The following is a 14,694-nucleotide window of genomic DNA, read 5'->3' on the forward strand; positions in this document are numbered from 1 at the left end:
AACCAACCTGATAAACGAGAAGACTGAGAACAGTCAGTGTCTTTTCTGTTGTGCGTCATCATTATTATTCTTAATAACATACAGTAGGTACACATAAGCATGCAGCAGGTATAGGTAGGCCTACTTCAGGCACCAGAATTCAAAGATTGTAGTTTTTCATTTGTGTGGCTGAGCCCAAATGAACTTCTAAAACCTGACAAGCAGTTTTCCAACGTACTTAGATAGCAAAGTAAACCCTAACTGGTGCCGCCCCACCAGTGCATGTGCAGAGGAGGGACTGGGAGCCATGCGCACGTCATGTATTTTATCCAAGTGTCCTCGCGCCCTGCTGCTTCCTCCTCCCGGAGGCGGCCAATTACAGCAGTCGCTCCACAACAAAGTAGGTCTGCAATCTGTGGGAACATAAATGAGCTGGCTCCACTGTCTGTATGGAGGGTAAGTTAAGCACGCAAGGGATAAAATGTTGGGGATGTATGGAGTCACGACGCACGACGCAAAGCTCTTCGTCATGACCTGAGCTGAATCATCAGGGACTCTCGTGACGTGAAATGTAGGTTGCTTACAATTAGACATGGCTCGTGCTGCATAACCACGGCTCCTATAGCTCCTTCTTTTTGACGACGCTTTACACTTTGTACTTTAATTTTTTATTTTATTTTATATTCAAACAAACCCCATCCAACGTCTTATAGCCTCTACTGATAAATTTAGCATTTGTATTTATGTGATATTTTGAAATCAAAGCGCGTGCTTTGCGTGGGAGCGCGGAGCGTGTGCGCCGGTAAAGAAGTGAGCGGCTGGATTTCAGTGGAGACGCTGCTGCGTGCAGCGCGGTTGTGCACCTGTGGACCTCAGCTCAGACGCCGTGGACTCTTCTGTGTGTTTTTTTTCGTTAACTTGGGATTTGTCTAGAGCCTAAAGCCCGAGAGACGGATGCGCGGCTGGTTTTGGAGCAGCCTGTCCAGGTTCAGCACCACCGCTGTGAACAGCTCCCGGTTGTCGCGTGGATGGGATCTGGTTTGCGTTCTTCGAGCAGCTTCTAACTAACGATGGCATCGCACGGATTCTGGTCCCTTGGCGCGGACAACACAGCGCCCAACCCGGGCAGCCAGAGCCCCAGCACCAGTGAGTGGCGCTTTGTCTTTTCCTCCGGTCGAGGAGCGCACCATTGCTCTCCGCTTTATACCGCTGACTGAACGGCGCGGGCCTGTTGTATTTCCCATTGCTAGACCCATGTGCAGAGCTGTTAAAATTGCTTTGCTTTACTTTGTAGACTCGATCTTCACTTTGACAGCTCCATCACTATTTGATAAATCTCCCTGTCTTTTTCAGCCAGGGCTTGGTGCCAAGCGGCGGCCCAGAAATTACCTGTAGGAATTGGATCAAAATTATGTGGTATGTTTGCATCTGGTTGCCCTATTGAACTCCATTTCCCGCCTTACATTGTGTTGATATTTAAGGATCATTGTGTCACTGATTTTTATGCTTTCAAAGCGCTACTAAATGTGGGAGAAGGAGAGAAACCCGGGGACCCTGACGCGAAACAGCCGCCACAGAACGCTCCAGGCTCCTGCGGCTGCACCAAAACATGCACCTGCAACAAGACCGCGGGCTTCTCTGACCTCTATTCAACAGGTATTACTCCAGCCCCGCCAGAGCACGACTGTAGAGGCGAAAAATACAACACGCAGGCCCATTTCATATTCAAGTTTTGGTTATAAGAACCAAAGAGCCAAACCAAACCTTCTCCTTTTTCCACCTAAAATACAGGCCTTTCGTTTGCGACTGTGCGTAAAGGCTGACAACAAATTTAATATTGGGTTACCGTTTGATTTTTGGTTTAAATGTTTTTGGATATTTAAAAAATATACTATTAAGTAGCCTCGGCCTAGACGTGGCTTCTGTACCTGCTCACTTCCATTAAGGTCACCTTCAGCGTTATGACATGTTGGAGATGCGCATCGCTGCATGATAAAACAAAAACAGCCCATGGAAAGGCCTGTAGGGCGAAGTGTCTGATCGCGCATTTCATTGAAAACAATCCCCTGCATGTTTTCTCAATATAACCCCCCTCTGTAGATGTATTAACCCACATTACACAACGGCAGATAAACATGTCTGGTCGCCTTCTTTGTGGGATCTCGTGCAGACCTGCTCCCCGCCGTGGATGGAGACGCCAAAACAATGACCTTTCTCCAGGAAGTGGTGGATATTTTAATGGCCTACATTGTGGAGTCGTTCGACCGGGACACCAAAGTGATAGATTTTCATTATCCAAACGAGCTCCTTCAGAAGAACAACTGGGAGCTCCAGGACCAGCCGGCCGCCCTGGATGACATCTTGATCAGCTGCCGCGCGACCCTCAAGTACGCCATCAAAACAGGTAGGCCACGTGCGACGACCAGGCTACATCAAATATATAAATAAACCCAAAAGAACATAATAGATTTAGCAAAGGAGACATACTACATTTTGTTTTTGCATTTTTCCTGCTTATCTTGACAAAGGCTGGATTTTTATGGAAGGTTTTTCCAAGTAGACTCGTTGTTACAGGCCTGGTTTTAGCTAAAGTTGGCTAATTGTTGTTTTTATTGCTAGCTTGGCTAAACTAAATTTGACCTTGCTTTCAGAAACACCAAATGAGAAGGAAAATACAAAAAAATATAAAAGCCCAATCAAATATATTTATTGTTAGAGGAGGGATAAAATAAACAATAGACTTAAAAAAAAAAAAAAAAAAAAAAGCAGTTGAAATAATAATGTTAATAAAATGAGGATTTAAAAAGCCCGTCTAAAATAGCAGCGCTGTCGGGGATAATGGAGCACGCCCATAAACGGCGGTGAGGGACTTGTCCTCTTTTTTCTCCTCGTGCCTGGCCACCAGACCGAGAAATGGTGACGCAGTAAATCTGCTTCACCAAGGAGCAGATAATAGCCTAATAAGCGGGCTTCACGGGCCATGTCTATTATTCTGAGCTGACTGACAGGAGGGCAGACGGGCCAACGTGCCCAAAATGGCTGCATATTCATCCATTCATACGCAAGACTTACAGTGTTAGCCCACTCCTATTTTATGTAGCTTTTTGCAGGAAACTCATATGCATTTCTTTTCTTGTGTTTTAAATTCAACACAGATTTCCTCACAATAACACACTATTAATATGTTTTTTTTAAGTATTGTAGTGACATAAGTGATTCTTTAGGCCTAAATGACAACCGCAGACCCTTTCCATTGCTCTCCATCGTGGTTTTGAGCATTTATTTAAGCTTCGGTCTGTGGAAAATTCCATTCATTGCGTATGATACATAAAGGTGCAGCCTCTATAGATTCACATAAGCGTGTGATGTGTGTAAAGATTTCATAAGAATAAACATTTTCATTTCATGATTACCACCTGAACCTGGCGCTGTTTCCGATATAACCCATTCACTGAAATTGTAACCTCCTAGCCCATATAATTGGAAGATGTCAGGCCTTCTTTCATTGTGGCGGTCTCTTTAAAGTTTTAATTGCTGTGTTTCCCTCACCCTGCCATCCTGTTTCTCCAAAAATGTTTCCACAATTTCTAAAGATGCCTCAAAAGTGTCATAGCAGCTGCATATGCAACCTGCAATTAAGTGGTTAAAAGATGTCAGATTCTTTCCATCCTACAGACACCACAAATACGATCTTTTTTTTTTTTTACGTTTTAATTTATTGACAGCAGATTTTTTTTTTTTAAAACAGATCAAACTGCACCCGACTCTGATGCTTACTTATTTCTTTCAGCCCACCCCAGGTACTTCAATCAGCTTTCTACTGGCTTAGACATGGTCGGACTGGCAGCCGATTGGCTAACATCCACAGCCAATACCAACATGTAAGTGTGTGGCCCGTTCCACTCTGATTTTAATGACGATAATGACAATGAATCCCATTTCCGGCCAGTCTGAATGCCGCCCGGCGCGAGGTCTGCACGCGCTGATAGCTGCTTTTCTTTCCCCTCCCCTCCTCAATCACAGCAAATGAAAAGAGCAAAATCAAAGAGAACCCCCTTTTGCCCCCACCCTTTTCACCCCTCCTGCCCCCTGCCTTTTATACCCCCCTCGTCACCTCTGAACCCCACGGGGATTCAAGGAGGGGAAATTAGCTCTGAAATTAAATTCGGGCTAATCTGCGGCAAACGTGAGCGTCTGTTTTCGGGTGATAAACTCCCTTGGCAAACACGGGGGAGCTGCGGAGTGCGGCGGGTTTGCAAAGAGATTTTTCGAAAGGCGCCACGACAGCAGATACTGAAAGCAAAAAAAATAAAGGTGGATCTGCTTAGGAGTAATAGCAGTAAACAAATCCAAATCTCAAAGTGGAATGCAATTATCACGTTTCCAAGCTGCTGTTATTGTCCTCTTCAAACAACAAAATAACTCATCTCTCTGTGGGGTTATTATGTACAAATCTGGCTAGCCTTGTAGTGCTACATATTTGTTCAGAAATATTTCAAATTGTAAACACCTCTTACAAGACAGATCTTTGTTATTGTAGAAAAAGTAATGATATTTTATCCTTTTTACAGCGAGATTTGTCATCATTTTTGGAGTCATGTTGAGTTCTCCTGCTCCCCCCCCCCTGTGCCACCTGCAGCTCTATATTCGTCTAACCCGCAGTGTGCTTTTAGGTTCACGTACGAGGTGGCCCCCGTCTTTGTGCTGCTGGAATACGTCAGTCTGAAGAAGATGAGGGAGATCATTGGCTGGACGAATGGGTGCGGAGACGGCATTTTTTCTCCTGGTATGTAACACAGCGTCAGAACCCCCCCCCCCCTTTCCACACACCCACACGCTGAACGGAGAGCTCCGCTTGTGCGCCGAAACGTGCCTATTTGCATTTTGATTATATAAATGCACCCCGCTTCAAGGCTAATTAGCGTGAAATCATTTTCCTTTTCTAACTTAAGCCGTCGTTTTGGCCGAGACGTTAATTTCTCATCTGCGTTTTGCGTGGCACAAGGTGAGGAGCAGACGTGGGGGGCACAAGGGCTCTGATTGGTCGCTTACACACACACACACACACACACACGGTAAAAAAAAACGCCAAGCTGATTTTGAAAACATTCCCCGTCGCCGATGCCCTTGATTCTGACATCTTTCATTTTTAGTGGCGGCGAATAAAAGCCCGCATCACTCCCTGGAGACGTGCGGTGTTGAAGCGGTGATTTGTCAGAAATGACCGAGGTGTGTCTGTCCTGTAGGCGGTGCTATTTCCAACATGTACGCCATGCTGCTGGCCCGATTCAAGATGTTCCCCGAAGTGAAGGAGAAAGGAATGTCATGCCTCCCCAAGCTGGTGGCCTTCACGTCCGAGCATGTAGGCCTCTGTTTTCTCTTTCAATTATTTACATACAGAACATGTACATCTTACTCAAACGAAAACTATCATGTATAACACACTAACTAAACACTATTAAGCTTTTGTAAAACACGTGTAAGGTTAATATTTAATTTGTCATTTATAAACACATTTACAAATCCTAACCATTTATAAGCGCCTGTATGTGTTGCCATAGTAACACTGTGCCTGGTTTGGGTTAGGCACAAGTCACTCAGGAATGGTTAAGGTTTGGAAAAGGGGTTGGGCTAGTTTTATAGGGCCTAAACATCTTAAGATCTCAGCTTTGTGTTTATAGATGATCAATAAATTGTTGGTTGGTTTTATAAATGATGAAAAGTATTCACCGAACGTTTAACAATGATTTACAAATACTTTGTAATTATAATTGTAGCTAAATGGTCTTTTCCAGCTGCAAATTTTGCACAATAAACACATTCGGGTCACATTTCCGAATGTGTTTCCGATCACATTTCTTACATATTAAAATGAAAACATGTTTTTAATTCTTAAATTTGACCTTTATTTAACCAGGAATTCCACTGAGATTAAGAATCTCTTTTTCAAAGGTGTCCTGGCTCCAGAGGGAAACTGATTGTACACCTTTTATGTTAATATAAGTTTAATTTATCACAATAACATCAAAATGACCTAAATATTTTAACATTGAAGATGATTGATGATGATTATAATAATGACAGACCCTTAAACAGAGCAGTTTGCTTTCCTTTTCACCGATTTCTTTCCTTGTGCTTTGAAATCGAAAGGTCGTTGAAAACTGTAAAGATATTTCATAAACATCAGTGACGGTCTTGTTTGCTGAGGCCGTACGTGACCGTTTTGTCAAAGGCGACTTTTTGGACCCCGCTCTCACATACCTTCACCACAGCTCTGTCACATAATGTCACAGGCCTTATCTCGGAAAGGACATTTGAGAAACCCTTTGAGCTTGAAAACCATCACACATGACACAAACATTTGCACGGTGGCAGCTCCTCATTACATCCACACGCCTGCTGCGACTTCACCCGCATCTGAAGACGCTCAGCTTTTCACTCTGTTGTTCCGCTGCTTTTCCAGAGCCATTTCTCCATCAAAAAAGGCGCGGCGGCCCTGGGCATCGGGACGGAGAGCGTGGTGTGCATCAAAGTAGATGAAAGGTACTAACTAGAGGTAAATTATGAGCCAAAGTAAAGACCTAGAAACAACTCAAGCAGCTTAAGCTTTTCCGTTTGTTGACAGTGGCAAAATGATTCCCGCTGACCTTGAGAGGAAAATACTGGAGGCCAAACAGAAGGTAAAGTTCGACTGAATCAAAGGGTTTTTAGCTCAGTTTCCAGTGATTTTAATACGACAATGACTCACTTTCACTTTTGTTTTGACAGAAGACTTTTGATATTGAATTATTTGCTTTAAGTCAGATTTCCAGATTTCATGTTGCTTTGTCACAAGTTTAACTAAAACTCAAAAATCTACCAGAGTGATCAAGCATGCTCATAATGCTCAGCCGCAGACCAACAGTGCTATTTTTATTCTCCAAAATAAAGGTCACACAGTGGGGCTTGAAAGCAGATTTTCATATTGTTGATGCATAAAAGTATGTGATAAATCATTATGATGCACCATGACCCTGATCCTAAAAGATTACTAATAAGTGTTACTTAAAGGGACTGTACAGGGTTTAAAAATTGTAAAATTATGTAATTTCCTCCCCCTAAATTTTCCAACAATGTCCTAATGTGTAGAATGAGACTAGACCTGTTCACCACAACTGCCTCTAAAATCCTGCACTGTCACTCAAAAAGGTGTCACTTAGGTCCAAATTGCCGTCATGCACGAGCTTAAAATAGAAGGTGCAGTTACACGTATGACCTGAGGTGGCAGTAGTGAGTATAAAATGGCTAACTTGCATTTGGCCCTTTAAATTAGTTTGCATCATGTTGCTAATGTTTGTATTTCACATATTACTATTTCACATTGCTTCACACCCCATTGTTCTCAGCAGAGGGCGACAGACTCTCAATTCAAGCTTCTCTGAGCAATAAAAGGAGATTGTCAGCTATAAAAACTGAAAGCTTAAGTAACAAAACAAGCATTCATAGGGGGTAAAGTCATAAGAAAGGATTCTATTGTAACTGGTAACAAAAAGATCTTTAAAAAAGATCAAATGTTTTTCTTCTTGTGCAGGGGCTTGTGCCTTTCTTTGTGAGCGCAACTGCCGGCACAACCGTCTACGGCGCCTTTGATCCTCTCATCGCCGTTTCGGACATCTGCAAAAAGTACAACATCTGGATGCACGTGGACGTAAGTAAACCACAGATGACACGGTAAATCTCGTGACACGGCCTGCTTTTTGAGCTTTTGGCAACGGTGACGTGCGTGAAGCCAGAGTACTCTGGTGACAAATGTATTATGTGCCGCTGTACCCTGACCCAGATAGGAGCGAGCCATTTCCTATCTAACAGTGGAGATGAGAAAAAGTGGAACAGAGGCTGTAAATCATCTCCTCCCCTGACTTTGCCGCCGCGCTGAAGTGTATTAATGAAGGTGATTCCGGCCTGACAGCGGACACCTCTATTAGACACACTAATGGCTTTGTCTATCATTTTCCAACAAGCGCAGATAGAAAAATGATGGCTTTTTCAGACTTTGATGATTTCATTCAAATGCAAAGCAATTAGTGGCCAACAAACTTTAGATTGTGGGTAAAAACGCAATTAATTCTAAAGAAGACTATGAGAAGTTCTCTCTAGTTCAAAGGGCTCAAATCAAACCGTTTGCCCCCACCCTGCTGATGGTGTGTTGCTCCTGTGACTTTAAAGTCCTGGTTATACAGAGGTCAAATAAAGCAAAACTGATTTTAATCTACAAAAAAAGACCAATGTAACGTCACCAAGGGTGTTTTTAGAAGTCTGAATTGTGCTTTGCTCTCATGTGTTTCTGTGGTTCCTGTCAGGGCGCTTGGGGAGGAAGTCTGCTCATGTCCAGGAGACACCGATGGAAGCTGGATGGAGTTGAAAGGCAAGTTTTAAAAATGATGACAATAAGCAGACCTCCCCTATGCTCAGCTAATGCTTTGGTCTCCCACAGGGCCAATTCAGTGACCTGGAACCCACACAAGATGATGAGTGTGCCTCTGCAGTGCTCTGCTTTGTTGGTCAGAGAGGAGGTACATCATGTCCCGATATAATGTTTCCATGACTTTGATATTGAAAGCAAAGTGTGGCTAATATTTGCTGTGCCAACAGGGTTTGATGCAGAGCTGCAACCAGATGCACGCCTGCTACCTGTTCCAGCAGGACAAGCACTACGACCTGTCGTACGACACCGGGGACAAGGCCCTGCAGTGCGGACGCCATGTGGACATCTTCAAACTGTGGCTCATGTGGAGGGCCAAGGTACTCGCCCCCTCTCGCACTCTCATATATTTAGTCATTGTTTTATGAATACGTTTGCTGACTAAAGTCTAGCAAATATGAATAAACGGGACAAATGAAAACAAGATATAAATCTAGGTGAACAGCGCTTAAGTTTCCTCTCAATCTATTGTTTTCCCTTTCAATGCCTGACGAATAAAACTGAACACAAATGTAATGATGTTACATCCTATCCTTAAACATGAAACTTTGGTCCTTGTTGTGACAGGGCACCATTGGCTTTGAGGCTCAGATAGACAAGTGTCTGGAGCTGTCCGAGTACCTTTACAACAAGATCAAGGACAGAGAAGGATACGAGATGGTCTTCGATGGGAAAGTAAGTCCATTTTAACTCACTGTCACAGCACGCAGCACTTGTAGTACCTCTGTGTATTTAGTGTCATTTGGGCCTTGACTGGGACATAGGGGGCTGCTGCTTTGTGTTGGATGAATGCCCGTTTTTACCACTAGCTGCCACTATAATGTAGTGTGATTATGCTTTGTGAAAGGCATAATGGAGCGTAATTGCTCCTATGCATTTGAATAGACTGGTGTCTGAAATATCCACAACACAGCACACATGTGTGTGACAGGGTTATTAGGCCAAACACTTGATTTGTGAAAGAGTGCCTGGACACCTACAGTCACATGGAGTAAAAGCTCTAATGCCTGAAGGCCTTTTGTTCTCCTGCCGAGCGAAAAGGCTGGGGCCACCCTCACTCAGCGGGTGATGGGGAGAGGGCCAAGTCCTTTGGGCACTGGCCCAGGTGTTCACTTGTCTGCACCCCCCATGGAGCCATTCCCTCCATCTGATGTAGAGTACACTGAAGCAGCGGCCTGTAGAAATGAGCCTGTGCATGGCTGCTCACTTATGGACAATACATCCTGCTCTCAGACATAACAGAGAGATTCAGCAGCCAAACGCAGAAGAAAGACAAAATGATTAGCACATCAGACGACACTTAATGCTGGGAAAATGCTACATTATCATGAAAAGGGGAAAAGAAATATGTGATATAGAGTAGCATTGTCATACACTTTTTTAATATTTTGTTATCGTTATTTATTTTGAGAATTGATAAAGTAAAGCTTGGGTTGATTCATTTGGAACCTCAGAGCCTTTAATTTGATGATGTCTGTGCTTCTTTCATTATGATTTGGGGTAAATGATGGACTTGTACAAAGAATTCTGATTATTTTGTGAATGTCTTGCATTTACGTTCCTACATCTGTGTGTCCCACAGCCTCAGCACACCAATGTCTGCTTCTGGTACCTTCCTCCCGGGATCCGCTACATCGAGGACAAAGAGGAGAAAAAGAAACAGTTGCACAAGGTGAGTCGCCTGGAAAAACACTGGGCTCTGAACATGGGCTGCAATGACTTTTCAGCGTAATTGTACAAAATATCCCGAGGATTATAGATGTCATTAAATGTTGATGTGAAAATGCCAGCAGAGGGCGTCCCACCAGGGAAGGGGTTCACATTAAAGTGATAACAGCGTGTGACGTAAGAGGGGCCATTTTGTTTGCAGCAGGGCCTCGTAATTGGGTGAACAGATGGCACATGATCCAGTCATACAAATAGCTCGTTTCACTCTATGACCTTCAGTTGGAAGTTGGTCCACGTAACGCTCCAATGTTTGCTTAGAACAAGGACAGCGGCCATGTTTGACTGGTTTTAGTGGTCAGCTCAGAAATTTATGTTCTGAGGAATGTGACCCTGACAGCAAAGACAGTTAAGACACAAAGCAGTAATCCATAAACTGCGTATACCGGGTAAAACGTCTACTTTGATTTATTTTTTCTATTTGCAATCCTTACAAAAAACTAAAAAAGAAACATATATCAAACATGTACATATATTTTCTGCACTCTTTCCCGTCACACAAGTCTGTTTTCAGACGAGCGTCACGGGCGGAGGGTGTTGTGAAAATATAAGAAGAGCCGGTTTCAAAGTTGTAATTGAATCTGCCACTACAAAAGCCCACGGTGCCACGGAGGCCTGAGCTGAGCAGCAAATAAATGAGTGTCAGAGAGATAACCCCGGACATGGCAGCAGCAGTCACACAGCCACAGCACTCTGTAACACAGCACTGTCACATTTAGCTGTCAGTCCGCCCCAGATAATGGCAACACTGGCTGGGATCAAGGCAAAATGAGAGGGAACGGGGACTAAAACACACTGATGAGCTCCCACTTATCTCCACAAGGATGTGGTGCAGGAACAGACTAGATGAGTCACAAATACAGATTAAAGAGGAAGTGTGGGCAAAGTTATAAAGTCCGTGGCTGTTTCATATTCCTTTGATTTGTTTATGTAATTTTTACATTGTCAAACACCACATTTAAGCTCATGTTGAAAGGGCGATAAAACTGATTTGGTCCAAAATCTCGAACTTTGTAGATCAGTGGTTCCCAAAGTTGCGTCTTGGGGGAAGCAGGGGTATTGCTTTAGTAATAGATTGAGGGCTGGTGACTGGCTATAGTATAAGACGCTGCTTTAAATGCTTGCAGCCTATGTTTTTACTGAACCAATTGTCTTTAAATTGTATAATGAAAATATTGTATTTTTTACTTGGCTCATAGCAGTGACATGACCTTTCAGACGTTGAAGCTTTTGATAAATACTCGGGCTGTACAAAAGTGGCAAATGCAAAAATCTCACAACTGCAAATGAACTGTTAAATGAAGTGTCATTTGTTACAACAGGAACCACTTCAAACAAGGACTAGGTCAGGATTTGATGCAACGTGACATACCACTGTGTCTTGTTGTAATACAAATGTGCTCCTCTCAGGTGGCCCCTGTGATAAAAGCCCGCATGATGGAGTACGGGACGACCATGGTCAGCTACCAGCCGCAGGGGGACAAGGTCAACTTCTTCCGCATGGTCATCTCCAACCCCGCCGCCACCTTTGAGGACATCGACTTTCTCATCGAGGAGATCGAGCGGCTGGGACAGGACCTATAAGACTCCCCTGCCCCACTCTGCTTCTACCCCTTTGACGGATGAAATGTTTGTCGTGAATGTACTGGTAAATCACCCTTTTCTCCCTCTTCCCCCCAGTCATATATTTAAGAGTATATTAAAAAAAAAGACATTATATATAGATAGATATAATCATATAAGATGTACCGTAGCTTTTTTGTGGACCGCCTTGGTCCAAAGCGAACTGCTTCTGTCTACTTTCCCTATAGTGGCATAGACTTCCGAGTAGTGTAAGTGACGTACGTTTCTATGTATCTTTGTGATATGAAGCGCTTGTGCAATAGAAAGAAGTTATTTTTTTGAACCATTATCATTTCGTTGGGTAAGTGCCAATCGTGCTTGTGTTCTGTTGTAAACTTTGAAACTTGTAAATCAAAAATAGCACTTCACCTTACCTCAGCTTGAGTAACTGCCTTTCACGTCTGCACAATTCTCTGCTGGTAACGTTCGGACAGCAGCCCCACAATAACATGAACCTGTTTTTATGCATGGAAGTGTAGTACGACGTTTATTAGTGTTGTTATTTACATGTAAAGAACTGTCATTTTGTATGTCACCAGCTTACTGTTTATGTGGGACCATTGGTGTCACTTTACGGCAACTAAACCCTGTTAAGTATTTATAAACAGCTGTAAAGCATTGGCAAATACTTAGTACTTCATTTACAAAACATTTCATCTGGTAATTATTTACAAACAGACGTGGGTTCTGTGCTTATTAATCAATAACAAACATTTAGGAAAGCTTTGTAAATGTTTTATAAATAATGAATGGACGCTTTATAAATGCTTAATAGCGTGTAGTTGCTGTAAAGTGTTAACGGACCATTTGTAATCAAGCAGTATATTCCACTGTATGTATAGGGTGCTTTTTGTGTCATATGAGGGTATTAATAGAACTAGCGCTGCCATTTGAGGTTATATAAAGTTACAATCCTTAATATTTGGGGGGTGGGGGGGTATTTAGGCATGCCTAACTTTTAATGGGGCAACCAAAGACTAAAATCATAACGGCATGCTTTAAGAGAAGAAGAATTGTAACTTGATATGAACCTGTTTAAAACGTCATTCTCAGAGGTTGCTAAAAAAGAAAAGTCAGGGTGTTGACAAAATTGCAAGTAAAGGCAATATCGGTTAGAAACAGCAGCTAAGGTATACTTGACTTCACTTGCACTAAAATCATGAGGGAATAGCGTGTCCCTTCGCATTTGCAACGGAGATCGACCTTTCTTTGTTCATTCACAAGCAATATTCGGATACGTAATAAGCGCAAAAAACGCTCATTAAAAAGACGGCGAAATCAAAGCGTGGTGAAGGATAATCACGAGTCCAGACCAAACGCACGCAGCAGTGAGCTCCGAGGTGAAAGCCGCGCTAAAAGCCGAGGTTCTGTAGCATTTTATTAGAAGTTAGAAAAGCACAAATAGCTCTTCACAGTCGCTCAGTGCACAATCATAGAGTGTAAATAGACTTTCGAGATGTCCTAAGTACATATCCTTGTGTATACATAAGTGTAAATAAGACACACAGTACTATAACCAGAGTCTACTTGTGAGTTAACCATATTTTCTCTATCTCCTAAACACGGAAGACTTCTTTAGGCTTATTTCCTGTGTACGTACGTCCGATACTTGACTTGTGATTTCAGCTCTTTCAAAGAACAGCGTTTCAGGGACTGGCTTTCAAGGGAAGAGACAGCCGTCGCCCCCTCAGCGGTCAAAGCGGCGAGGCTGTGCATTAGCGTGGCTTTTCCGACCATTTATGCAAAGCCATTTGGACTCTGGACGTGTGTTCCCGTGCGCAGTGATACTTGACAGTGTGTGCCGATGTGTTCGTTAACTGTGTTGCCTTAGTATCGATTTTTGCCAGTATTGTCTCGTTTTCCTCCCCCCCACACAAAAAACAGGGAGGCCGTGCACTTTAGAGTATACAACACGACCCAATAATGTGCGATGTCTTATTATTATGGTCGTTTATAAGTGGCTGTTTAAAAATGTGTAACTAAAGCTCGTTGGTCTGAATGTGTCATGAAGCAAGAGTCTGTTCTAAAAGAAGGGAATATTTTTTTGATTATTCACGTACTGCTTAATCCCAAAATCCCAATGTAGAGTAGGTACATATGGAGAGCTCCTGTACAAATGTAGGGAGGTAGGGGCTGCACGATATGAGAACAAATGCCCGATATTCGATAACTGCCTTGAGTTTTACTAAACCAATTCAATCCAATATCCAAAACAACACACGGAAAATCACTTCTAAAACGGAACTTGTGCAGATGTTTAAGTTACAATGCGTTTTGGTGTTTGCCTGCGTCAGCAAAGAATGTGGAAATCAGATGGGAAACCTCTGTGATCTTGCAATGCATCGTGGCCTCTTGCGATATGAATATTGCGTCACCCGATGTCGCGATGACGCTAATCTGGTGATACATATCGTGCAGCCCTAATTTGGAGCGAATTGGGCGAGCACACTGTGACGCAGGCGACACGCGATGCTGCCACAAACGAACCTCACTGGGGTAGTCTTGGGAAGGCAGACATTTTGCTTCTCTTGCTGCTGCTGCTGCTGCTGCTGCTAGACTGCTGCTGCTTCCTTTGCACGTGCATGCTCTCTCTCTCTCTGCCTTGCCTATCCAGCTTGTTTGATATCAGTCCTATCTATCTATTTCTATCTATATATTCTATATCCGTATATCCAGTGCGTGTAGCTTTGTAATTAGCATTAGTGTTTGGGACGTATAGCCAGCCTGTAGAATAGTGCTCTGTCGCTCTAGCCTTTACATGTGATCTTCTCTATGTCCTTGCTTGGTGTGACTCTTCTTCTTGTGCTGCCAGCATGCTAACCTCGCCTTGCATCACTCCTATCTGCGCTTGACTCGCTCTCTTCTTCTTGATCTACTTCTTCTTCTCCTCCTCCTTCTTCTGTCTT

At 43.2% G+C, this 14,694-nt stretch overlaps 1 protein-coding gene across 2 annotated transcripts; it reads left to right on the plus strand.

Annotated features, from left to right (window-relative positions):
• The first annotated feature begins 283 nt into the window (after positions 1–283).
• gad2 (glutamate decarboxylase 2) lies at positions 284–13,658 on the plus strand. 2 transcript variants are annotated; one of them, XM_079575878.1, is made up of 16 exons: positions 284–435; positions 913–1,125; positions 1,333–1,395; positions 1,495–1,635; positions 2,150–2,383; positions 3,770–3,860; positions 4,653–4,765; positions 5,226–5,341; positions 6,443–6,522; positions 6,605–6,659; positions 7,550–7,666; positions 8,319–8,531; positions 8,611–8,760; positions 9,008–9,115; positions 10,023–10,112; positions 11,576–13,658. In XM_079575878.1, the coding sequence occupies exons 2-16, from the start codon at positions 1,050–1,052 to the stop codon at positions 11,747–11,749; spliced, it is 1,821 nt and encodes a 606-aa protein (XP_079432004.1). In that variant the 5' UTR covers positions 284–435; positions 913–1,049; the 3' UTR covers positions 11,750–13,658. The 2 variants fall into 2 exon arrangements, with proteins under 2 accessions (XP_079432004.1, XP_079432005.1); XM_079575879.1 differs by lacking the exon at positions 284–435 and adding an exon at positions 533–550.
• Positions 13,659–14,694: the final 1,036 nt, after the last annotated feature.

Source organism: Gobius niger (assembly GCF_951799975.1).
Source record: "Gobius niger genome assembly, chromosome: 18".
Lineage (NCBI taxonomy): Eukaryota > Metazoa > Chordata > Actinopteri > Gobiiformes > Gobiidae > Gobius > Gobius niger.